Source organism: Triturus cristatus, chromosome 12 (assembly GCF_964204655.1).
Source record: "Triturus cristatus chromosome 12, aTriCri1.1, whole genome shotgun sequence".
Lineage (NCBI taxonomy): Eukaryota > Metazoa > Chordata > Amphibia > Caudata > Salamandridae > Triturus > Triturus cristatus.
This window is the reverse complement of record NC_140595.1, coordinates 490,676,286-490,703,984: the sequence shown is the minus strand read 5'-3', so window position 1 is coordinate 490,703,984 and position 27,699 is coordinate 490,676,286. Positions and strand designations below refer to the sequence as shown.

Genomic DNA, 27,699 nt, shown 5'->3' with positions numbered 1-27,699 from the left:
AACAACCAACGCTCATCTTCCACCCAGCCGCAACAAACATAGCAAACCGCTACAAAGTCTATGCACAGCATCGTGAATCCAGAAAGATTCACACTGCAAAACGAATAGTTTCTTACCTGTCAGTGTAGTTTTGCAGCTTGAAGACTTTCTGGATTCACTAGCGAACCAACCCACCTCCGCCAGAAAGATGACAGGAGGAAAGGGATTAAAAATGGAAAAAGACTTTGAAAATAAAAAGAGGAAAAACAAGAATAGCACAAGACAATAAAAAAAGAATCCGAAGATGTCTCCCAAAGGTGGGAGCGTCCGGAGGAAGCGCGCTGATGTCACGGGAGGACACCAAATGGTGGGACGTCGATGCCCACATGGGCCACGGACAAAAAAAAGAGAAATACTACGATTCCGGACCCAACCACTAGACCGCGGAACAATGCACAGCATAGTGAATCCAGAAAGTCTTCAAGCTGCAAAACTACACCGACAGGTAAACTATTCGATACCGACTTAACTATGGGGTTCTCCTGCCTCCCTCTTTGAGCTAGACCACTGAATACTTCCCCAATCTGATAAGATGTGCTACCTCGCTGATGTGCCTCTGTCCTCACAGTCTCTTTTGGGACTGAGCTAGCTTTCTAACTGTATACTCAAAGCTGCTTATGATGTCAAACTGATTTGTCCATTCTCTAGTCCTTTAATTGGATACCTTGCTGTGACTCATCTGTGTGAAAGGGGCAAATTAAATTGTTACAGCAATACATTAATATCACATTAAGCAGCATTCATTTAGTTTTTATTATCGGGGCACCGAACACCTAGCTGTCAGTTTGCCTGCCTACCCGCAGCTGTTCGGTTCTGAGATCAGCTAATTTATACGTTTCCCTTTTTTTAAACTACCCTTTCCACCTCCTGCAATCCATTCGGTTTCAGACTTCATAGTACCCTCTCTTCTCCCGTGCCTACACTGGTGTTGCAGTATACCACCAAGATCCACGGCCATGTACTGTATGCCAGAAATAGCGTTGGATACCTAGTTAACTGTATCGAAGGTGCACCCCAGTAGGTATCTGTGTAATGCAATCATCCAAGCTTGCCTTTGTTGGAATGACCAGCTGTGCATCTGCACACTTTCCCAGGAAACAGAAATTGTTGCCAGGGGCTGTCATTTTTATATTCCCAGTAACGACGTGGATTCCGGTACATCTTTGTTTATAGTTTCCGAAAATAAAACAAAAAATAAAATATTTAAGTACTCTCAGATTTCTAGTCTAAACAATGTCACTCAGTCTGTAATTGGTACTTTTGTAAAGTAACATTGTTACAGGTGCATTTCTTTTCCCTAGCAAGAAGTGATCCACCAAAGGGTCCTCCTGCAAAAATGGTGTCAATGGGACAAGTCCTCTATTTCCTTGTGGAAACTATCCTGCTCTCATACCGTTCAGAGATTCTGGGGTTCCATTCTTAGATGCTGGTCTAACCCTCCAACTGATCCCACCTCTTAACTTAAACCATAAGTTCGAGGCATATGAGCTGCAGATTATACACTGTGCATAGCTCGCCATCTGGTGTTGGGCCCAGATGTTTGCAGTTTGTTTTTCCTCTTGGAAAGTCTTTGGAAGTCACAAGTTCGGTGACTCCTCCCTTGGTTCGTATTGCACATGGGCTTCGGCTCCATCCTCAGATTGTTTTTTTCCGCCATCTGGCTCGGATGTAATACTTCGCGCTCCGGTTCCGAACTTTCCAGTTCACCGATCGACGCAAAAGCCTCGCTCATCGAGATCCTTCAGATAATAAATCATCTTAATCACCTTCTCTTCGACACTTCTTCGATTCCGGTCGTCGACGGCGGCCTTCGGGCCTATTCCGGCTCCGGACTCGGCTGATGGAAAGAACTCCTTTCAAGAAGTGCCCTCGATGTGGGTCCAAGTTTCCCCACACCGATCTCCACGAGGTGTGCAACCTCTGCCTCTCCCCTGAACACGAGGCTCGAGACTGTCCCGCCTGCAAGTCTTTTCGCTCCAAAAAGACTATTCGAGATCGATGGGCTAGACTCAACATGGCGCACTCCTCGACCTCCGCTCCAGTCGACATCTTCGGGGACGACGTCGAAGCTCCGCGACAGCAGAACATCGAACAGGAGGACGACGACCTCGTCAGTGCTTCCGAGGCCGACGACTCAGATGTGGAGGACATCACCCAGGCGCAGAGGGTCGTGATTACAATACCCCCTCCCACACCCACACCCAAAAAGGCTTCGGTCACCCCTTCGCCTTCGGGCCTAGGCAAGACCAAGGACACTGCTTCTCACACCCCGCATTCGGGCCCAGTAAAGAAGCCTATTAAACTTCGGCGCCGACAGAACAACCAGTGTCGCATGAACTTTTTACACCGGATCCTCTCCAAAAGACACTCACCAAGGATCCAAAAACTGGTCATTTGACATTGTCTACAAAAAAGAGACACTTGGATAAACCAGCTCCACCTCCACCTCCAAAGAGGAAAGACACTGCTACCTCCCCTTTCAGAGTGCCTTCCACTCCTCCTCCACCTCCTCCACCCTCCCCACCTCTACCCTCTCCACCCCCGCCTCATCGTTCCCCAACCTTGTCTCCTGTCCCAGACGACTTAGGAGACCCATTTTATGATCCAGCAGATGTGCCACAGGATCCCCACCCCTACTGGATCTCCAGACCCATGGGACGACTATAATAATCCGGACATCCCAGATGTCCCACAGGATGACCTTTACCCATCTAGGCCATCCCCACCTGAAGATTCCTTGGGTTTTCACCACCTATTACAAAGGGTGGCACACTACCACGGGGTGAAGTTACACACTGACCCAGTGGAGGAGGATTTTCTCCTAGACACCTTTGAAGACGCACATAGGTCTACTGCCATCCTACCTATGTTAAAAGGGGTGATTAAACATGCACCGGAGGTCTTTAAAGACCCAGTCAGGGCCAGGGTCCTAAACCCCCGTATAGAGAAGAAATACAAAGCCGCCCCCACAGACCCTTCATATATTAAAGGCCCTGCACCATTGGATTCTCTAGTGGTATCTACAGTTAGGAAACGCTCCAATTCCCAGGCGTCAGGCGAAGCACCACCACCTGACAGAGTCCAAGCTCCTAGACGCGTCTGGGAAGCGCACTGCGTCGCAAGCCGCCAACATATGGCGTATCGCCAACACGCAAGCGCTATTGGCCCGTTAAGACAGGGCACCTGAAAAATATAAGAACAGGGCCAATGAATTGATCCAAGAGGGAAAACTAATAACTAATACCTCTATTTGCTGTGCCCTAGATGCAGCAGATACAGCCTCACGTCTTCCCGTATCTGGACGATTGGCTAATAAAAGCCACGTCCTACGAACAATGTGTGCAACATACCGCCGCTACAGTCCAACTACTCCACCAGCTAGGGTTCACTGTGAACCATCAAAAATCCCACCTCGTACCATCACACACAAAACAATACCTCGGTGCCACCATAGACACCTCAAAAGCCATAGCCTATCCCAATCCTGCCAGGATTGCAAAGATACAGGCTCTGCATCAAAAATTCATATCTCAACACTCTCTCCCAGCAAGAGTGTTTATGCAACTGATAGGGATGATGGCCTCTTGCATCTTCATAGTGCCCCATGCAAGACTCCAGATGCGTCCACTCCAAGAGTGCTTAGCGCGCCAGTGGAACCAGGCCCAGGGACAACTGGCAGATCTGGTGTTGGTAGACGGTCGCACCCATCGCTCTCTGCAGTGGTGGAACACCACAAACCTTTCCAGAGGTCGACCGTTCCTGGACCCGGTCCCACAGATAATCCTCACAACAGACGCATCGCTCTCCGGCTGGGGAGCTCATCTGTTACATCTCACAGCACAGGGCACATGGACGCCACAACAAAAGTTACTCCACATCAACCATCTGGAGTTACTAGCAATCTTCCTCGTCCTAAAATCCTTCCAGACGCAGATTTCAGGCAAGGCAGTCCTCATTCGCACGACTGCCATGTACTACATTCAAAAAGGGGGGCACACACTCCACAGCGCTCTCAGCTAGCACAGAGCATGTGAAGATGCGTAATTCCACAAAAAATCTTTCTCCTGGCCCAACACGTCCCAGGAGTCCAAAACACCGTGGCAGATCTGCTCAGCAGACAGACGCAGCAGATCCACCAGTGGGAACTTCACCCACAAGTTCTTCACCCGTTCTTTCAGAAGTGGGGGCATCCACACATAGACCTATTCGCCACCCACGAAAACAAAAAATGCCCAAGCTTCGCCGCCATATATCCACACCCATTGTCCAAAGGCAATGCAATATGGATGAACTGGTCAAACAAATTTGCATACGCTTTTCCACCTCCTCTACTAATTCCATTAGTGGTGCGAAAGCTACAGCAGCATTCCCTAACACTGATCCTAGTAGCTCCAACATGGGCCAGACAACCGTGGTACACCACATTGCTGTAACTCTCAGTAGTACCACACCAAAAGCTACACCTCTCACCATGCCTCCTAACCCAGAACCATGGAGAGATCACGCACCCGGACCCAGCTCAGCTCAACCTTGTGATCTGGCTCCTGAGGTCCTAGAATTTGGGTACCTTAACCTTACCCCTGATTGCATGAACATTATCAGGGAAGCTAGACGCCCTACTACTAGGGCATGCTATGCTGCAAAGTGGAAAAGATTTGTTGTTTACTGCCACAACAACACAATCAATCCTTTAAAAGTGTCCATACAGCACATCCTATGTTATTTACTCCACCTGCAGAGGTGTAACCTAGCATATACTTCCATTAGGTTACATCTCGCTGCCATTGCTGCTTACTTACAGAACAGGCAGCACCTATCACTCTTCAGAGTGCCTGCCATCAAGGCCTAAATGGAAGGCCTCAAAAGAGTAATTCCACCCAGAGTACCACCCTCACCGGTCTGGAATTTGAATATAGTTCTCACACGGTTAATGGGACCCCCTTTCGAACCATTACACAAATGTGAGCTCCAATTTCTCACATGGAAAACAGCTTTGCTAGTGGCCATCACTTCCCTCAGAAGGGTTAGTGAAATACAAGCACTCACTATACAGGAACCTTTTCTCCAAATGCATCAGAACAAGGTTGTACTCTGCACCAACCCAAAGTTTCTACCCAAAGTCATTTCTCCATTCCATTTAAACCAGTCGATAGAATTACCAGACTTTTTCTCACAACCTCAAACTGTTGCGGTTTGAGGTTCCCCCTAAAGCCCACTCTACAAGAAAGATAGGGGCTTCTATGGCTTTTCTAGGAAACATACCACTAGATGACATATGCAAAGCAGCCACATGGTCAACACTGCACACTTTCACAAAACATTACTGTGTAGATGTGCAAACCAAGCAACAAGCTACTGTGGGCCAGGCTGTACTCAAAACACTGTTCCAAACTACTGCAACGGATACCGGTGGTCGCCGCTAGGGTTGGGTACTGCTATATAATCTATACACAGTGTATAATCTGCAGCTCATATGCCTCGAACGGAATATGCTACTTACCAGTATGCATCTGTTCTTGGCATGTAGAGCTGCAGATCTATACACGCCCACCCGCCTCCCCGGCTACCTGTATCCGTTCCAGTCTTATCTTATTTAGATACAACACACATGGGTTTCTTTACTGTTACCACTACGCTCCATCTTTCCCTGCTGGTGAAAAACAATCTGAGGATGGAGCCGAAGCCCATGCTCAATACGAACCAAGGGAGGAGTCACCGAACTCGTGACTTCCAAAGACTTTCCAAGAGGAAAAACAAAATGCAAACATCCGTGCCCAACACCAGATGGCGAGCTATGCACAGTGTATAGATCTGCAGCTCTACATGCCAAGAACAGATGCATACTGGTAAGAAGCATATTCCTTTCTTACTCCATCTTCCTATCTGTATCAGGTCGAGGCCTTTCACCGGGCCATATGGGACTACTTCTGAGCTGCCCTGTTTCCCTCTGCGCCCCTTTCAGCTTCCAGGCGTGGGCCAGATCTTGTGGCTTGACCATTTGGGACTTTGTCATGTCATTGCCCAATTCTGTGCTTTCAGATGCTGTGGTTTTAGCACTACTTCCATGGAAGCTACCACTGTCCTCATAGATTGAAGATATTCTTCAGGTGGCCAGGGAGAAGTTTTCTATATCTTATCTTGCGCCTGGGCTATTCAGAAAGTGACTGTAGTAATTTAGCTCAAATAATAGTAAAAAATGGTTCTGTTAACCACATTAGTAACTGCAAAATTGTGAGAGTCTGAATGACACAATATAAAAAGTATAAATAAAATAATTTTTTTTAAAAATCTAAACAAAGAACTCATTGATTTTTTTCAAGTTAAACTGATGCTGAACATGTGTAATATATTGTTTACTGACATGTTAGAGACAATGTGCGTAGGAAGCACATGTATTGGAATTGTGCTTTTGTTTTATTATTGATGACTGGGTCTGTTAGATTTGATAATTGAGATGAACCTCTCCTACATAACATTTTTCTATTCAAGGCAACATCTCGCCTGCGAGAGAGAGGATGTGATGGTTGCCTTGCTGGCATTGAAGTACAGCAGCTGTTCTGTTCACAAATTGTATCCATCCCAGAAAACCAACTGAAAGAACTGAACATAAAAACTGACAGTGCTTTGCAGGTGGGTGCCATCATTTGAAATCCTAATTAAGGTAAACTAACTAAGCGAATAACCTTGACACCTATTAAACTCCTTTATTTTGTGTGTTTCATTATAGGCTTATAAAGCAGCCCTGGAGAGCTTAGGACACTGTGAATATGCAATGAAAGCAGGCTTCCACTTGAATCCTAAGGCTATTGAGGCAAGTTTACAGGTAAGACAAGGTGTTCGATCTATTACGCATTTCCTAACTTACTCAAAATGCATCAAGGTGATTCATTGATTAGCTGGGCAACACACGTCCACCTGTCGCTTACTGTTCTTTTTGTTGAAACTGTTTACCTGTAAAGTTGAATTGGATTATGGTTTGAGTTTTGCCTATCGAATAATTTGTAAGCTTCACGGTCGGTGGTATAGTAGGGTATTGGCGCTCCTAGGCAGTATGCAAAAAGTGTTAAAAAGTTCTAGAATATGTAAGCGGTGCAAAAGGGGTAGGAGAACCACCCTTCTCCCTAAACTGTGGGAAACCACTGACAAAACAACACAATAATCCCTTGCACACGCTATGGAGTATAAACAACAAATTAATAATGGTGTAAGAACAGCCTTGGTCCGTTGCTGTAACACAATTTTTATTATTTTCGTGGTCAAACGCAAACAAAGCCAACATGTGTTTCGTAGCGTTCTGCTGCTGTGAGCCGTGACTTCTTCAGGGCTAAAATTTTCTTGGTGCAGATCCTTAGTTTCGATTGCATTTCCGTCCCGATATGAGTTCAAAATAATAGGCATCCGAAGGTGCCGGGACCCTTCATGACGTTCCTAGTGCTTGTTAACTTGGATTTTAAATTTTACCAATAAGGGTTGCAGGCTTGACTCTGCTCACCACTTATAGTATGGAACACTATAATACACTACAAGCCCACAAATGAGGAACCAATTTACCATTACTACCTGAGGGGTATACAGACACGTGTACTAGCAGTAACATATACCAAGTACTAAGAACGTCATGAAGGGTCCCTGCACCTTGGGACGCCCATGATTTTGAAATCATTTCGGGACAGAAATACAACCGAGACTAAGGACCAGCACTAAGAAAATTTAGCCCTGAAGAAGTTGTGGCTCACAGCAGCAGAACGCGATGAAGCACCTGTTGGCTAAGGCTTTGTTTACGTTTGACCACAATGAGAATAAAAATTGTGTTACATGATCAAGCAACGGACCAAGACTGTTCTTAAATAATTATTAACTTGTGTATACTCCATGGCGTGTAAAGGAAATAAGTTGTATTCTTTCAAGTTTTATGTGCATAGCATGAGAATAAATGTAGTCCTCTTTTGAATGCCAACTGGCCATTTGAGGCGGGGGTTTGCTGTAAAGAAAGAAAGTCCGAAAGGCTATGGAGTGTCAAAGATAGCAGGTTTTCTCTTTCTTTCACCTATACACTTTACAAACTGCTAAGACCTTCACCAGCAAATCCAGTAGATACATACTTACAAAAAGATGTCTATGTAAACAAGTCGAGAAATACGTGCCAGACACCTCTCTTCACAATAGAACACATCAACCAAAAAACTATACACAACAGAATAAATCCCCAAAACTTTAACCACACGTTTATAAACATGACACAGCATGGTAAATCAACCATGTGATCTTGACGATAAAATAACTATGAGCCTACCAAATAGTTTTTGTGTAGATTGAGAGGTTGCCGTTGACGGCGTTTGATCTTCCTCCTGAAGTTGTGGATGTTAATCTTGCTGCATGATGCCCCTCTACAAAGTACATTTACACCAGGCACTGGACAAAAGTGTGGCCTGGTGTGGTGTCTGCAAAACAGACCTGTTTACAAGACATATTTTTGAATGTCTTATTGCTTGTTTTGTCATTGGACCAGCAGGGCTTGCTGCGGGGCACTATTAAAGGTTGTTTATCGGTCCTTTTGGTGTTTTTGTATTTGGTGGATGGTCCGTCCTTCTTTAAATCACGTTGTGATGAGGTTCCTAAAAGGTTTAACAGTTTTTCCCCTAAACTCTTTGAGATGCTACAGTTCGGATCTCATGGTCCCAACTTTTCTCGTGTGTACTTCCCCTCAAGCCAAAGCACAACTGTTCATTGTGACTTCTGACTGTGTTCCTTGTTGCGATTACTTCAACTCGTGTGAGTGAGCGTCAAGCTCTCACTCTCTCTGCAGCAGTCCTACATCTCCGTTTTCCCAAACAAACTGGTGTTGAGGACCATAGACACATTTTGTGCTCAAAATCATGACTGTTTCCCCATTGGGCAATCAATCACCCTCCCAACGTTCCTTGTCCCTCCTCACCTCTTGAAAGATGAGGAGAAACTCCATTGGCTGGCCCTAAAAGATCTTTAAGGGTTTACATCGATGGCACCAAAGACCAATAGCTGAATGATTAGCTTTTGTGGGGTTCTCTGGGAGGTAAAGCTTTACAAAAAGGACTTTTGTCAAAGTGGATACTCCTTTGCATCACATTAGCTGGCACTGGCTAAGAAGCAGCCTCTGGTAGCATTGAGGGCTCATTCCACTAGCAGAGAGCCTATTTTTATGACAGTTTTCAGGCTGGGATGTGGGCTTCCATATACACGTTCACAAAGCACTACTGCCTTGTCAGCCAGGTCCAAGAGGATATTTTACCCATCCGGTCCTGCAGGACTTTTTTTGTTCTGAGCCCAATCTATAGATCCTCCATGTTGAGAGATACTGCTTTGGGTATCTATTGTAAAGGTGAGGAATCTGCTGAATCAATCAGAAGTTACTTTATCTTCAGTAATGCTGTTTCTGGTGATACTCCCTCTAACTGCAGATTCCTCATTGCCCTCCCACCTCCGCATTCTGTGGGATGGTCTCTTTGCCATCTGAATAGATCCCAAGCAGGAAGCTGAAAACTTTTGGATTTGCTTCTGAGGGCGCACACAGTCCAGAAAGAGACCAACATCAGCACGCAGGGGTGGTGCTTATAAGCAGCTCAGTTTGTCACTTTGGGACGGAACATGTCAATGTAGAGCCACAAAGCAAGACCTACCAGTGCGCCAGAGCACTAGAATCTGTGGTTCGATGGAGTTCAGACTACTTCAAACTGCACAAATGCTTCTGTGACATGGAATACATCATTGTGTTTGTCTGAAAAAATGTACTTCAACATGCTGGACCAAAGAGTAGTCCAGCTAACCCTTAAATTGTTGATTCTCCCGAAATCATCTAACACAGTGCTGGTCTATACTAATAATATGACCACTCTGTCAATTGAATGAAGTGCAGGACCACTTCAAAGGAGACTTGTCCAATCTGCTGTTGGTTCCTGGCCCATTATCTGCAGCCTATGATGGTCCTGGTATGGTGAACCTAACAGAAGTCACCTATATTGGATTTCTTTCAGAAGACCATTAATACATCTTCAGTGACAAGTACTAGGAAACATTTTTAGTTTCTGGCAGATTCCGCAGTTACCCGTCTGCAAAATTGTGACACTTTGCTTTTTTAGTTCAGGAACAAACTTTTAAGTGAAATGCTCGTGTTTTTTTTTTTTTTTAGGTCTCCCCCTTCGTTTTCTTCCAAAAGTACAGCATAGAGTTAGAAACTTCATAACAAAGATTAGTGTCATTTCCCTGGTATTGCCTTCACTTAGGCAAAGCAGTTTTTGAAACAACAATAAGATAAGCCCCAGGACATTGGCATGAAGTCCAGTTCTATGCAAAACCGTCCAACACAGCCTTCTTTCCTGAACTTGTCAGCCGTGCTCCTGACTTCCTGAAGAATAGACATTTCAAACTTTCTTCCGACTGAATGACGGTCTCAAGATGAAGGCGAAGAAGCCATCATTTATATATTGAGATTATCCACATCTTTGTGGTGTTTGAGCAAGATGTTGGCCCAAGATTATAAATTTAGCTAAATCTATCCTATTAATCTTTTCTTTTTTCAGAAGTCCAGAAGAAAGTGTACCCTCCAGGGTAATGGCCATCTCCTTAGTTAGAATTGAGTGTAGTATTTTCCAAATTGATGGGCCCCCGTTTGTATGTATTAAAACGTCTGACCACCTTCAGCAGCTGTCATGTGAGTATTATTTCTTGAGGACCGTTACGTTGGCGAGAAAGGTGGGTGAGATGCACACTTGGTGTGCTCATGTGCCATGTACATTATTTCTTATTAACTTTCCTTTAAAATTTTGTGGGTTTTTTTCAAAAAGGAATTCCGTTTTTCATTTAAATTAAACCATTTCTCTTGCAACTTTGTCCCTATTGCTTTCTCTCCTGTAGAGAGATTGCTCCGTTGAAGGAAAGCCCTGGACAAAGCAAAAATGATTGGCAAGCCTGAAATAGTTGCAAAGTATGAGGCTGAACTGAAGTAGGTTCCTGCTTATAAATAGCCCTTGGCTGGGCGAACACTGTCAAATAGTACCTGTAACTCGTAAAACACGTACATATCCCTTCTGATATGTCCTTGAGCCCATTCCAAGGCAGATACTTCTACTCTCCCCATCAGAGAGCTTTGCAGCGCAGACGTGGAGGTCTGGTTTTCCTTTAGCAAACACGGCTGCTTTCTTGACTGACTCGGATGCAGACCGTCAAGGTCATCTCTGTGTGGGCTGTTGGCTTGATGTCAAATCTGCATCTTGGTTCTCCTCATTCAATCCATTAGCAATCAAGCAAACACCCTCTAACGTATCCAGCAGGTTAACGATAAAGCAATTAAGAAATTTACTCCAAATGAGTTTAAAAAATAACTGTATTTCACTCGGTAATTCGCCAGTTACCAGCCTGCCTTAAAGTGGTACAGTCTAATTGTGTTACCTGCTTTTTCTTTTGTTTTGTCTTTTTTTAAAAATCAGCGTTTTGAAAGTAATAAAACAGCACAGGTATGCCTTTACGTAATCATTGTTACCAAATAGGTTATTTAAAAGCTTTTGAATTGTATACATTTTGAGAATAGAAATGTTCCTTAGTGTTCCCATCCTTCTCATAGGTGGAGATTTTCAGCCCTTCTGAATTTGATTACATTTCTTACAAAAGTAACAAGTAAAATATATGTGTATATGTGTGTGTATATATATATATCATACACGATAACCGACCAACTCTCCTTGCTCTCGATAATGCGGGTGCAGCAGCTCGTGCAGCCAGTCACACGAGAATACTTGGCATAACAGTGCCTGTACACACAAAACCAGGCTGCGCACTCGGGCTCAAAGACTTTAAATTCAGTTTATTCAATCGGAACAAAAGACTAACACGCGTTCTGGCCACCTGGCCTTCGTCAGTGTTAGTTAACTCATTAAATGTACCCTTAAATGACAGGATATTTAATTCGTCAAAAAATAATTTGTTATATGTTTGTATATGATTTCGTGGCGACCATCTTAACAGAGTTTATCGTCTTGACCATTTGTACAGATACACAATCAATCCAGTAGCTTAGAAATACGTCAATCACTGTTGTTTGGCATCTAAATTCATCAATTTCATCATGCCGTTTATAGTAAACAATATGTACAAAATTCATCATTAACCACTTTCCATTGCTATTTCTTTCAGGGGTGTTAATAATCACATGATTTTAATAACATTAGTCCCCAATTGATTTGAATCCATCAGATGTTTCAAAATTGAGCCTGCCAATGGGCAAAACCTCCCACAGCGACCATAAATTTACAAATCATATTTACTCTCGTATATCGTATCGGAGGATTCAATCAATATGAGAGTAAATATGATTTGTAAATTATTATTAACACCCCTGAATGAAATAACAATGGAAAGCGGTTAATGATGAATTTTGTACATATTGTTTATTATAAGTGGCATGATGAAATTGATGAATTTAGATGCCAAACAACAGCGATTGACGTATTTCTAAGCTGCTGGATTGATTGTATATCTGTACAAATGGTCAATACGATAAGCTCTGTTAAGATGGCCGCTACAAAATCATATACAAACTCATTGTATTTTCTGAAAGTCCTTTGTTTGTTTTCATGAAATAATTTTTTGACGAATGAAATAACCTGTTATTTAAGGGTTACATTTATTGAGTTAACTAACACTGACGAAGGCCAGGTGACCGGAATGCGTGTGTTAGTCTTTTGTTCTCCTGGAATAAACTGAATTGAAGTCATTGAGCCCAGTGTGCAGCCTGGTTTCTTGTGTAGATGCTGTTATGATATATATATATATAGCCTTTTGTTGAAGATTTTTAAAGGCACAGTCCTTTTATTTAGCAAACACTTGTGGACAATAAAGTTATTGCACATTCAAGCAGCAGTCTTTTCTTCAGAAGTGTTTAAATACAATTCTTTACTGGCAGCAAGTGCGCTGATCTCATTGTGGCGATTTCTTTCAATGCTTTAACACAATGTTGGCAGGCAATGTCAGTATGACGACAATCAATGCAAACTTGCAAAATATCATTTGTCCTTTGTAGACAAATGTCTAGTCTCTGCCTTCCTGTTTCTCATATTCAGCGCCTGGCTTCATACCTTGTTTTAAAGCTGCTTGAAAAGCAGGTGCTTCCTAATATCGATTTCCATACTTCTCGCAGTGAAACCGCAAGTCCCGGCTCCGAGTTTGCTAGATGTTAGGGCTCCCTAGCCCGTGCAAAATAGTTCTCGGGGGCTCGACTGTAGCGGTCTAGTTGTTAGCCGCTCCGAGTGAGAGGGACCCCAACCCGGAACCTTACCTATACATTGTATCACCTTCTGGCCAGGCGTGGCCAGAAGGCTTTAAATAAAGGGACTGGAGTCGCTCTGGACTTCCGGTCCGTACCAGTGACCATCGTGTCTGTGTGGATCCTTGCAGCGTCCCCGTTTGCCCTTTACCCTAGCTGCACCTAATCACCTACCCCCTCCCAGTCCCAACACTGGCGACGAGGGTGTCTGCTTCGGAACCCTTCACCTCGGCTGTAGATCGTCACTGCCGATCCACGTTCCAGCCTGGCTGCCCGATGGTCCTGGCGACGTGAGGTTCGCCCTGTCGGCGGATAGGAGTGCAGAGTGTCGCCTGCGGGCAAGTCGAGGTGAGCTTTGCTATCGCTCCCTGCTCGTCACCGAACCCATAAGCTACGCTCCAGATCGCGATTCTCCTGGGCCCCGCGCGGTGTCTGGAAGCGTGCTGAGGCCTGCGCTCATCACGGAGGGGCGCGCATGCGCCGTGGTGAACTTTCACCTGCCTGGAACGGAAGGTGTGCCAGAAGTGGCAGCAGTGTGAGGAAACCCCAGCGGTGTGTGTCTGTCAGTCGAGGCACACGCCCAAGAACCTGCAGGCAACAAGCTTTGGCAAACACAAAATAAATAAAGTGGAAGAGGGCCACAGGAGTGCCATTACAGACTGGCTGAGTAAAAACATTTCCTTGCACAGCAAAAAAGCCGCAAGAATGAACACCACAACCCACAAGGGAAGATATCAATAAGCGCCAAGTAGGGGAAACACCCAGCTTGTCAGAACAACAAGAGGGGGCAGAGTGAGGTGCTGGAGCACGACCGGAGTATTGTGGAACAAAAAGAAGGGGCAGTAAACGGGATACGTCACGACACACTCAGACAGCAGGAGGCTCAGTCAAGAAAAAAAAAAAAGATAAGAGGGCCACAAAGCACAGCAATGACGGACCAAGCAGGGGCAGCAGTGGCAGCTCCAGCAACGCCAGTGCATTCCCAGGTGAGCGCGCTACCACCGTTCAGCGAACTAATTGATCCCGCCACTGCGCATCCAAGGTGGAACGTGTGGGTTGGCCGGCTTGTAATTACTTTACCGCCACCAGAGAAACAGATGGCGCCGTCAAGAGGTCGTTGTTGCTACACTTCGCTGGGGATGAGATATACAAGCTTTTCAAGCACCTACCGAACACGGGGGCCCCCACAGATTATGACGCAGCAGTGAGGGTGCTTAATGCTCATTTTGACCCACATCTAAACCCCGATTACGAACGTTTTAAATTGCAGCAGGCCCGTCAAAGGGAAGGGGAGTCCATGGATACGTTCCACGCATGTTTGAGAGAGTTAGCCAGCACGTGCACGGAGGATGATCCAGTTAAGGAAGTGCGCGCACAACTCATCCTAGGGTGCCGAAACAAGACGCTGAGGACGCTTATCCTCCGACAACCCAGAATCTCGTTGGAAGACATGCTGGTCCTAGCACGGTCACATGACCTGTCCGAGGTCCGGTCCACAGCGATGGAGGCGGCGCTTATGCCCACAGCGAGTTCAGCAGTGGCCATCAAGACAGAAAGGGTGGATGCAGCGTACACCCCAGGGCGTGGCAGCAGAAGGCGGTGGCCCACAAGGAGGCCGCACCAGTCGCAGTGCGGATACTGGGGCAAAGAAGAGCACGCACCAAACGAGTGCCCGGCCCGAGGGAAGACTTACTCGAAGTGCGGGATTCCGAACCATTTCTCCAGCGTATGCTGTGGGGGCATGCGGAGCAGAGGGAGTGCCGGACGACGACCACCGACGAAAACAGTGAGACACCTCTCACTTGAAGAACCCGACACGGCACGAACGCTGAAAGTAGCTCCACCGCACAGAGGGTACCTCGAAGACCCGTCCACTGATGAAGAGTGCCTCCTCATATCATTCGCGAGTGACCTAAAACTGAGGCGACGTCCTCAACCGACGTGTGCAATTGAGATCGCAGGATCCCCCGTCACGACCCTAATTGACACTGGAGCCTCGGTCAATGTGATGGGGAGCCAACATTATAAGAGACTAAACCCAAGACCCCAGCTCACGGCTTCCAAGGTAAAAATCCTGACGTATGGAAGTCGGACGTCCCTGCTGCTAAAGGGGAAAATGACGGTGTAGGTGAAGTCAGAAAGTCATGAAGTAACAACTACGTTCCACGTGGTTGACAAAGAGGTAGACATCCTCGTGGGGAGCCACACCGCGGAGGACCTAAGCCTGGTGATGTTCGCAAATGCGGTAAGAGTACTTCAGACGGAAGACATTCTAGAACTGTTTCCACAGTTGTTCAAAGGGCTAGGGAGCATGAAACGACCCCCGGTGCGACTGCATATTGACACGTCAGTGAAACCCGTGGCCTTAAGGCACAGACGCATCCCATTCCATCTACGGCCGCTGGTGGAGCAGGAGTTAATCAAACTGGAACAACAAGGGGTGATAGAAAAGGTTACCGAACCCACCCCCTGGGTGTCACCCATGGTAATCACTGAGAAGCCGAAACAGCCCGGACAAATCAGACTCTGTATAGATATGCGCATGCCTAACCGGGCAATACGACGGGAGAGACATTTGACACCAACCTTAGACGACATCCTTGCGGATCTCAATGGGTCCCGGTGGTTTTCTAAATAAGACCTCAACGCAGGATACCACCAATTGAGGTTGGCTGAGGAAAGAAGCAGGTACATAACTACCTTCTCGACACACCTGGGACTCAGGCGGTACAAAAGACTACATTTCGGAATATCCTCGGCTGCCGAAATATTCCAAAACGCAGTCCGGGAAGTCTTGTCGGGGCTTCAAGGGGTGTTAAATGTCAGTGATGACATCCTAATTCATTCAGCAACGTTGGAAGACCATCACCGGCGGCTCAGAGCCACGCTCCATCGCCTCTCAGAACACGGGGTGACTCTACACAAAGAGAAGTGCCAGTTCTTCCAAAAGACTATCGAATTCTTTGGATATGTCTTCAGCCAAGAGGGTGTTAAAGTAGACCCCCGGAAGTCGCAAGTAATACAGCTAGCTCCAGCCCCCACAACAGCATCAGAAGTTCGAAGCTTTCTAGGTATGGCAACATATTGTGGGAGTTTCATACCCAACCTTGCAACAGTCGCAGAACCATTGCGAAACCTAACCAAGAAAGACAGCGCGTGAAAGTGTGGCCCGGAAGAACAGGAAGCCTTCAACAAGGTAAAGTCCACACTACTTGAAAAAACAACGATGGCATATTTCGACACAAAGCGAACAACGGAACTAATCGTGGACGCCAGCCCCGTAGGCCTTGGAGCGCTGCTGTCCCAAGAAACGAATCCAGGAACATGGGTCCCCCTAGTCTTTGCCAGTAAATCCTGGACGGCAACGGAGACAAGATACTCCCAAATTGAACGAGAAGCACTGGCCATCAAGTGGGCCTGCAACCATTTTCACCTATACCTGAGCGGACATCCGTTCCGCGTGGTAACGGACCACCAGCCCCTTGTCCCGCTATTCAGAGGAACGGCACCCCACCCACCACCACGGATTGTACGGTGGACGATTCAACTCCAGCACTACCAATTTGATCTGGTATACAGGCCTGGTGCCAAAAATCCAGCGTTTTTTTTTGTCACGCCACCCAGCCGCTACCGCGGCGGAACCTCACGGCCAAGAGCAACTGACGGAGGAGTTTGTCAGCATGATCACCCAGTGGGCATGCCCAAAGGCCCTAACACTATCAGAGATTGAGTCACATACCCAGTCCGACAAGGTTCTGAAGAAGGTGCTGGAAGCGATACAAAAGGGTTCGTGGGCTGGGTTTCCCCAAGACGTCAGCGGATGGACCGAAATGGACCGAGCTCGCCTCGGGAAGGTGTGGCGAGTCCATGAGGAGCTGAGCGCCGCAGCTAGCGGAGTGGTGCTAAGAGGCTCACGCATTGTCATGCCCCTAACTCTCCAAGACCAAGTGACTGCCCTAGCCCATGAGGGTCATCAAGGCACCAGACGGATGAAAGCCAGGTTGAGGGAGAAGATCTGGTTCCCAAATCTAGAAGAAGCCGTAGAAGAGTTTGTACGCAGGTGCCGAGCTTGTCAGCTGACAGGGTGATCGGAAGCTCCAGCTCCGGTGATCACAGAAGAACCGGCTCAGTCACCCTGGTCATGGATCAGCTTCGATTTCGGAAGCTTCCCCGATGAGCGAGTGACAGCCGTTCTGATAGATGGGTACACAAAATATCCAGTAGTGGAAGTACTACCGTCAACCGCGTTGGACCATCTACTGCCAATGCTGGACAAGACGTTCACACTCTTCGGACTACCACATGTGGTCAAAACAGACAATGGACCCCCATTTCAAGGGCACGAGTTCAGGGCCTTTCTGGCGCGTCTAGGCGTCAAACATCACCGCATCACGCCGCAGTGGCTGCAAGCAAACGGAGAGGCTGAGAGGTTCATGCGGACCCTGAACAAAGTGTTACGGATATCTGTGGCTGAGAAGTCCGACCCGGAAGTCTCACTTCAAAGATTCCTGCGGGAATATCGGAGCACTCCACATTATACCACTCAAAGGTCTCTGTGGTCGCTGATGCTAGCTGGGCAACGGCGGGACAACATCCCCGTAGCAGAGAACTGGGAACCTGAACCTTATGATCCTGCGAGCACACAGGCAAGGAGGCTGGCCAGCAATGAAAGAGCGAGCAGGAAGAGACGGTCCAAGGTTCGGCCAATAACACCGGGCTGTGTCGTGCTTGTGAGAAATCGTCGTAGCGGAGGGAAATTCCGCACACCTTATGAACCAGGACCGTGGCGAGTCAAAGGTGTAAAGGGCACGGCAGTAACAGCCCGAAGAGATGGGGAAGTCATCACTCGAAACGTGTCGTCGTTCAAGAGGGTGCCTGACTCAAGAGTAGAGGGACCAGTGGTCGAGGAAGTCCCCTGCCGAGAACATGGTCAGCTAGTCGGAAACCATGGCGAGGCAAGCAGCCCGAACATGAGTGTAGCGGGCCAGGAGAGTCCCAGAGATCTTAGGCTGGAGGAAAGATCACCGGTCGAAGAACCCGCGAATCCGAGAGATGACAACCAACGACATGGTATAATCTGAGACCTCATCCAAAGCCCAATCAAAGGCTCACTGACTATGTGTGTTAATGTCACGTCGTTTATTCAGACTGATTTGGGATGCGATGTAGCGGTCTAGTTTTTAGTCGCCCCGAGTGAGAGGGTCCCCAACTCGGATCCTTACCTATACATTGTATCACCTTCTGGCCAGGCGTGGACAGAAGGCTTTAAATAAAGGGACCAGAGTCGCTCGGGACTTCAGGTCCGTACCAGTGACCATCGTGTCTGTGTGGATCCTTGTAACGTCCCCGTTTGCCCTTTACCCTAGCTGCACCTAATCACCTACCCCCTCCCAGTCCCAACATCGACAATCTTCAATATCAATACTTGGTGTGGCTTTGTTGCGAGCTTCCTAAGCCGGCCAACATTGTAATGAAGCAGTTAAAGAAATCGCCACAATGAGATCAGCGTGCTTGCTGCCAGTAAAGAATGTGTATTTTAAACACTCAGGAAGAAACGACTGCTGCTTGAATGTGCAATAACTTTATTGTCCACAAATGTTTGCTAATCAAAAGGACTGTGTGTGAGAAAGTGCCATCTTTCTTGCATGGTATGCCCCCACTTTTTGCTAAATTGCTGAATGTACTTTGATTGAGTGTACCCTGGGTTCCTGCCAATCAGGTGCCCAGGGCCTATGTTCTTTCCTTAAACCACACAAACTCCAAATTGGCAAACCCTAGCCACATGTCAGCCCCTAGTAAATGGTACCCTAGGTACCCAGGGTCTTGTGGCCAGGGAAGGCCTCTAAGGGCTGCAGCACTCATTGTGCCACCCTCAGAGGCCCTGTACCCTTACACACACACACTGCCCTTGCAGGCTGAGTGTCTGGGTGCAGGACAAAACAAAGAGTCGACATGGCACACATCACTGTGTACCATGCCCATCACCTACACTGCCAAGGCATATGTCAGCCACCCCTCTAGCTGGGTGCATTACGCCTATGGTGTGGGCGCAGGAGCCCTGTGCCCCTACAGTACCCAGGTCCATTCCTGGGCGCTGTAAGTGCAGTGCTGTCATTTAAGAGTACATGGTGCTGAGAGCTCGTCAAACACGAGCTCCACAGCACCATAATGGCAACACTGAAGCCTAGGAAGTTTGGTATCAAACTTCTCAGCACATTGAACCCACACTGATGCCAGTATGGGATTTAATGTACTAAGCACCCCAGAGGGCATCTTAGAGATGCCCCCTTACAGCTAACCTACAATCCACGTCTGCTCTGAGGCTGCCCAGGCTGCCACACAGCAGACACGTTGCTGGACCCCTGGGTGGGAGAGCTCCTGCTCTCCCGGGCCTGCAACAATGCACATCCTGGGTGAGGTGAGAAATCTCCTCCCCCAGGACGAGCAAAGGGAAGCTTCAAAGGCATGCCGCCATTTGGAGTTTCCCCAGGCCACTGCAACCCCCCACTCTGGCGGGAAGCTTGGCCGGAAACCCCATACAAGGACAGGGGATGTGCCAGCCTGCCCACCCCACCCCTCAGGTGGGGGAGGCGAGGTGAAGCACATCTCCGGACTCTCGCCATCTTGAAGATGGGAGGCCCTACCCTATCAGGATTAGGCTACTGCCCCCCTCCCACAGGAGAGAGGCAGGATAGGGGGTGTACCCACCCCAGGACAAGGACCCATTGGTCCCTGGCCTTCACCTACCTGTAACGCCCCTAAATCTAGTATTTAGGAGCACCCTGAACCTTCCTTCCTCAGATTCCAGATAGAAAACTACAAGAAGAGCAAGAAGAACAAGGACCTGCCCTGCAGCTGCTAAAAAGAGAAGAAGACACCAACTGCTTTGGCCCCAGCCCTACCGGCCTGTCGACTCTCGAACCTGCACCAGCGCGGCATCTCTCGTGGCCAGCAACCTCACCAACCCCGGAGGACCTGGCTACCTTTTGGCTCTAAGCCCCTGGGACTCCCATGAGTAGAGGCTCTACTCAAGAAACCTATTTTTAACCCCTGGCAGCAGCCCGGAACCGCGGACCCAACACACTCTGCACCAGCCAAGCCTGGCCAGTGCCGGAGTGGACAAAGACCCTGAAGACGACCCCACGGCGACTGTGACCCCGAGTCCGGCACCCAAGGACCCCCCTCGACATTCCGGAAGAAGCCTGCAGCCTCAGAACAGAGTGCCACCCCAACCGCGATCAACCAGAGGGTAAGATTTCCGACATCAAAAGGCACCCCTGCACCCGGCGCCCTGCGGCCCCCTGTGCCCAATCCCGGGGTACCCACCTAACCTACAACTACCCAACTTACCTCTCGAAGTGGTGGTGGCACCTGAAGCATCCTCGAGCTTGCAGCCTTTTTCCAAACCGGAACATTCCCATTGATTTCCATTGAGCGCCCGACGGCTCAAAAGCACCCTGCACCCAGCCGCCCGAGTGGCCCTGGCAGTGCACTCTCTACACTAACCTACTTCCCCACTTGCCCTGAGTAAGTGACCAGGAGCCCAGCTCCCACAGCTGCGTGGCTTGCCAGACAGCAGCCACCAACCAAGGCCCCCCTATCCCTCATAGGATAACATTGGGCCTAACTCTCTCTGCACCCGGCAGTCCTGAAACCACTGAGGGTGAACCAACTGTACCTACCTGACACTGGGGGACCCCTGAGTCTATGCCCGGAATTTCAACTCTGCCAGTCGAGTACTTACCCTTAAACCGCTAACTTAATTTTCCTCATAGGGTAACATTGACTGGCTTTTTCTTCAAAAATCTTCTAGTGTGAACTTTTCAAAACTGCAAATATTCACCAAAAATCAGCCAAGTGACAAAAACGAATTTACTCACCTGCTCCTAGGTGAGCTCCCAGTGCTGGATCTTGGTGCCCAGCCCTGGCTCTGAAAAGTGTCCACAACTATACTTACCTCTAACTCATTTTTCTCCCATAGGAAACCATTGTCTGCTTTTCTGTGAAATTTCTTCTAAGTGTTGATTTCTGCAAACTTGAAATATTCTTTTAAAATCGTACCATTTCTGCAAACGAAATTACTTACCTGTTTTTGATAAGGACCCCAGTCCTGGGTCTAGGTACCCAGTCCTGGATTACTAAAGTAACGATTAAGTACTCTACCTGCAATTTGAATTTCTTGCCATAGAGATCCATTGAATGTTTTCCTTGAAATATTTTCTAAGTGCTAACTTTTGAAATAGCTAAATATTATTTAAAAATCATTACAGTTATTAAGTCGACTTTCATCACTTGATTCTGAATACTGACCCAGGGCTGGATCTAGGAGCCAGACCTGGAATTCCAAAAGTAATCTGAAAAGTAATTTCTGACAAATAACCTGAATTTACCATTGAGCTCAATGCATTGTTATGTTTAGGAAATAGGATTGTTTATTGCAACCAACTGTGACTGTTTACAAAAATGTATTGCTCAAGACAAAAGTATTTATATTCAACCTCTCATTCTGAGAAAGTATATTTGTATCCCCTTTGTGGTTCTAAAAATAAAACCAGCATATATTTTATATATATAAACCATTGGCCTAGAGTTCAGTTATTGAGTGTGTGAAACCATTTGCTGACTGTGTACAATAAATGCTTTACACTGTCCTCTGGTACTGCCTTACTGCTCGACCAAGCTACCACTTTTGAGAGTAAGGTCATACCTAACTTTGACCTCTATCAGCCTCTGGGGGACTGTGGACTCTGTACACCCTGTACCTATTAGGGAACAGTATATACAGAGCCACTTTCTCACACTGTGCCTTTAAAAATCTTCAACAAACGGCCGTAGCCTGTCTACGCCAACACGTGTGGGCAGTATTTAAATAGGGAGAGGAGTTGGCCTAAAAGCTAGGGCTGTCGACCTCGAATCTGGGTTCGAGTCTCGGCAATGACGCTGAGCATCCTGTGATTCTAGGCAAATCACTTAATCTCCCCATGGCTAACAAAAATGAATGTGTCCTAATGTAACGCTACTGGTGCTATGTAAAGCGCTCTGATACCAGATTCGGGTCAAGTTCGCGCTATATAAAACTATTAAAAAAAAAAAAAATTATTGCGCACCTTCAGGTTGACAAAGGCTGTAAAGACAGCCAAAACGCGTTCCTGTTTTACTCGAGTGCAGGCTCCTTTTAAATTGTAGGGGAGTGCTTTGATACTTAATAGGCGTGCGTGGTATTCGCTCTCTTAGCTGCACCACCGCCGGTTAGGAAGCTCGCAACAAAGCCACACCAAGGAGATATATATATATATATATATATATCAACGAAAGCTCGCCCTACGCCTCCATGCCACTCCGCACAATGTGAGGCCCAATACCTTGAGAGTTGCTTTATTTCAGAGTCTTTACAGAGCGTCTGTTTCCTTTTTCGCCCAACGTTTCAGCTATTTGCCTTGATCACGGACAGGAACACAAGCGCCCAGGTGCGCACAGGTGTTATTTAAAGGGTGTATCACGTGACTGCATTAGTAAGTACTACCGTTCCCAAAGTGCATTGTGCATATTTTTCAAATCATGGCATGGCAATCCAGAGTTATTTTGTTACTTCGGTGATAATAGCTGCTGCACAAGCACTGATATTTACAAGGAATCGTTTTCAAAGCAGGCAGGTGAATTAAAATCCTTGTCGCAAATGTCTTTGAAGTATTTGGCTCATGAAAAGAAAGGCATCTTTCAGGCACGATTAAAGCAGGGAATCATCCCTCTTTAAATCCCTTCCACGCGCCATTCCTTTTGCTACATTAGACATCCCTTCGTGGGTTGGAAGGCGCGAGTGAGCCAGGCTCCTCAATTAATATAATAAGAAGCAACAGCGTTCCCCCGTTTCCGGAGCCCCAGGCCCTTCAGGGTGGCCTCACTGCATGAGCACGGAGCAGCTCACAAACACCACACTGGCAGGAAAAACAATGTGAGGCCCAATACCTTGAGAGTTGCTTTATTTCAGAGTCTTTACAGAGCGTCTGTTTCCTTTTTCGCCCAACGTTTCAGCTATTTGCCTTGATCACGGACAGGAACACAAGCGCCCAGGTGCGCACAGGTGTTATTTAAAGGGTGTATCACGTGACTGCATTAGTAAGTACTACCGTTCCCAAAGTGCATTGTGCATATTTTTCAAATCATGGCATGGCAATCCAGAGTTATTTTGTTACTTCGGTGATAATAGCTGCTGCACAAGCACTGATATTTACAAGGAATCGTTTTCAAAGCAGGCAGGTGAATTAAAATCCTTGTCGCAAATGTCTTTGAAGTATTTGGCTCATGAAAAGAAAGGCATCTTTCAGGCACGATTAAAGCAGGGAATCATCCCTCTTTAAATCCCTTCCCTGATTAGTTTTTATTGTTACAAGCAACACTCCAATATATATATATATATATATATATATATATATATATATATATATTTATTTATTTATTTATTTATTTATTTATTTTATGGCCTAAGATGTTATAGCCCTTCTCAAGCTACATTTTCCTACTTCTGTTTAGTTTCCAAAAGACCATGCTTTCCGGCCGCCAACCCTCGACATGGTGAAGGCTATTTATAGATGTCAAACTGGGAGTAACTGGAATAAATCCCCTTTGTTCAACCTTGTATGAATTTTATGTATTTGTGTTGCCATGATTCAAAACTGCTTCGTTTCCAGATACCGACAATGTTGGCAGAAAAGACCTGTGGGACTTTGAAAAGCTGTATTGTACTGTTCTGGTTTGGTTTTGTTTCCAACTAGCCCTCTGTTTTTCCCCCTGATGAACTCATGTGCGTCCACTTGCGGTGCTCCATCATTTTACAGACGTCTTCATAGCTTGGTTCTAACATACTTAATTTGGGCACTTGACTCTAGGTAGCGAGATGTTTATGGTCACACCAGGCTCGTGGTAGATATTAAAAACTCACCACATAGCACTGTGAATAACATCAGTCACGCTGCAGCTTTGGTATTAAAGTAGTCTCTCCCGGAGACACCGGTAGTGGCCCACACGATGCTTTGTAGTAACTACTGACTGCCCACGAAAAGATCTTGCATATCCTTTTCTTCTTTATAACAGTTGCTTTACAAGAGTGTTAAGTGTCTCAGACTTCCACATCCTCCTTATTCTTCAGAACTTTAGCCCTGCTGACAGCTCGTCCGAACCACTCATTTCAGTAATCCAGTGTGTGAAAGAGGAATGGATCCCCTCTTTCCAAGAACCCTCAGCCAGTCCAGAAAAAAAGGCCAAAAGGATTGTTGCAGTTGACCAGGTGACTGCCCTCTTTCAGTCAGAACTTTTCTAGCTTTGTGAAAACAAAAGAAAGCAATACTCTGGGCTTCTAGTTACACAACTACATTTTTTTTTTGCTGTACCAAAAATGATATTTTCATCTATAGCAAAATGTTAAAAAAATCCAAGGTTTAAATTTGTTAACAGCCACTTCGGTTAGTAGCAACAGAAAAAAATAATCAACTTTACCTCATGCTGAAACTGATGTTCTTCACTTTGTCAGACCCCCTGTTGTTTGCTCTTCTTTTTAAATCCACTATTTTAATAACATTTTAAATAGCTAGAATCGACTTTGTATCTGCATCCCAAGAGTGGTACCCTCTGACATTTACGCAGTAGACGTGGTTATCCTCTTTGAGCGTTTAAAGTTCTACTGGCCTAAAATTGTACAAATAAAAGCATTATAGGAACCGTCTGGGCTTTGTAGGAGATTAACGTTTATGTAAATAGGTTAATTGCGTCTAGTGCTCACAAAATGAATACTAGCTCTGTTAATCTAAGCTCTAATGCTCCTGATAGGACATCCTCATTATTGATGGGTGTATTCTTAATTGGGGACAACAAAAAATAACTACTAAATTAATTTATGTACTAGAACTAAAGACATTAAAATGCTGCCTAATTTAATCTCAGCAGAACATATTTTCCCAGGTTAAGTGGCATCCATCGCTGCTTCCTCGGTGCTGTTCGCTGCTTGAAACACTCCCTTTATCCTGGCCTGCGTTTATTACCGCAATGTAACTTGGTTTTTAAAAGACTCGGACTGCACGCGTTTCCGCTGTGTGCTGTAAATCACTGCACGTTAACGCCGTTTGCAGTTCACATCACTGAGTACATTGTTGTAATACACGTGACTGCGGTTCTGAGGCCCCCTAACAATGGCACCAAGCCACGACAACACTTTCCCAGTTTGTGCACATACCCATACGCCTTTGTTTGTTATTACAGTTAACAATCAGAGCTGCTTAATGTAATGTGAGCTGGCCAGTCACACAGCAGTCCTCCACACTCGGCGGTCTCCAGCCTCGCCTTGGATTATACATTTTCTATAAGCACGTTGATCGTCAGTGTTTTCCCTGCATCCCTTGCTCGCTAGATAATTTACCAAAACACATTTCTCTGCTCTGCTGACTTCTTCCACCTCTCATGAATAGCTCTATTCGGGGGCGTAGCTTGGTCACTACCATTGGGGCTTGTGAGCTTCAGATTTTTCAACAATCACGCTGACATACAATGTTACAATACATTATAAACAAGCAGGGCACATGAGAGGGGCTCTAGGGGCAGTGGGAAGGGAGAAGAATATTGATTGGTGGGGGTAGTAGGTGAAATAAATCCCAATATTTGGTTAAAAAAACGAACACTTTTGAATGCTTCCAAAACAGAGTGTGAGTTGTATCTGTATGTACGTAAAAATTCCTTGTGAAATCCGACAGACACCTCACCATAACCGACTGAAAGCCACTGTACCCAGCTAATTACCGGAAAATACATTTATTAGGGGGGTGTAACACCCCAAACGCACCTTTGAAGGTACGTCCGTATATCTATTTCTACCAAAAGGTTTACCTTCAAAGTTGTAGAAACATCAAAATGGCAAATGAGGCCACTCCCTAAAGCAGTGTGTGTTGTCCCTTTGCCAAGCGACAGTGTGAGAGCTGTAAAATGCAAATGCCCCCAATTCTCCCCCCCAACACGCACCCTCTCTCCGTCTCACTCACCATAGTTGTCACTTGGGGAAAACATTGACTGTCTAGCCTATTCATTTGTATTTAAAACCCTATTCACTTGTATTTAGAACAATGTTGCCACCCACTGGACAGTTTTTAAGTAACAAGGTGCACGGCAATAGTATGATAAATGCACACAGCCAGTACTTAAAATGGAAACGTAAAAGTGCTGGTACTCACTATCCAGAGTCCCTGTTAGCCCCTGAGAAGTGCTGGTATTCTCATTAAATGTATTGCAGGAGTGCTGAAAAGTTTAGACACTCTTCCTTTCAACTTAAAGTAGCATTGGTACTCAGTAACTGTCCATTTAAAGCACTGCCCACACCCATAATAGATAGCTAGAGCTACAACATTATACAATCTTATCAAACGATAAAATTAGTGGTACTATGCGGCATGCTTTACAAAGTCTGTCCATAATGTGAAGTGAAATTACTTAAAACGCGTTCTTGCACTCTTCTTATTCAGCCAATGGATAATAGAAAGTATGTATCTGTGCGCTCCTACTGCACACATTGTGTTTACATTTTGATACAGCCTTCATTATTGTAAAATTACCTAGCTACATTTCGATCTCCCCCTTTACTGTAGCAATGCATCATAAAATGCTTTTTAGGTCGAGCCTATGGCCGCGCACATGCGGTGCATAGGAAATCGACCTCTTGGAATCACTTCAGCTTTCTTCAAAGTGCGTGCATGTTGTGCTCACACGCTATTGGCCTTTTTGCGTCTGGCTTCAGTACGCAATTGGCCAAAGGCGTGTGGATGTCCCAGCTTCTTTTCAGAGGTTTACTCCCAGAGCGTTTTGCTCTCGGTAGCTATCAGCGGCGTGCAAGGACCATCAGCATGGGCGCACTTGGTTTACATGCAGTCTTTCTCTCAAGTTTCTTCTCATGGTGATGCTAAGGAAGGCTGCAACCTTCGGATCTTGACCAGACTCTTGGCAGAGATATTACAAGTGGCGGCGTAATGACACTAGCACAGTGGCCCCCCGCTGCCAATTCGTGCCCTATTACTAACCAACAATTCAAGCATTCTTCCCTCTCTAGCATCCGTCTCAGCAATCTGTCTTTCCAATATCTTTCTCACCAGGGACTGTAGTGCCTTTTCCCCCGTACCTGCGTAACATGGCTCCTGTACCGGGTCACTGTGCGTGGCCAAGCGCTGCACGTGCAGATGTGTTCCTTGACGTACTGCACGAGCTGCAGAACTTACCCCCTGCAGACGCTGATCTGGTTGTAATAGGAGCATGCCCACAGACGATGTGAGCGCATCAACGCCTCGTCCCGGATAGCAAGTAAGGAAGCGCTATATGCATCCATTATTATAGCA

At 46.3% G+C, this 27,699-nt stretch overlaps 1 protein-coding gene across 1 annotated transcript in view; it reads left to right on the top strand.

Annotated features, from left to right (window-relative positions):
- The window catches only part of GARRE1 (granule associated Rac and RHOG effector 1), a 690,207-nt gene that overhangs the window by 261,871 nt on the left and 400,637 nt on the right, over positions 1 to 27,699 (top strand). Inside the window, exons 4-5 of the mRNA XM_085639654.1 lie at positions 6,529 to 6,669; positions 6,767 to 6,862. Of these exons, the coding sequence (XP_085495780.1) occupies positions 6,529 to 6,669; positions 6,767 to 6,862 (237 nt within the window). The remainder of the gene's footprint in view (positions 1 to 6,528; positions 6,670 to 6,766; positions 6,863 to 27,699) is intronic.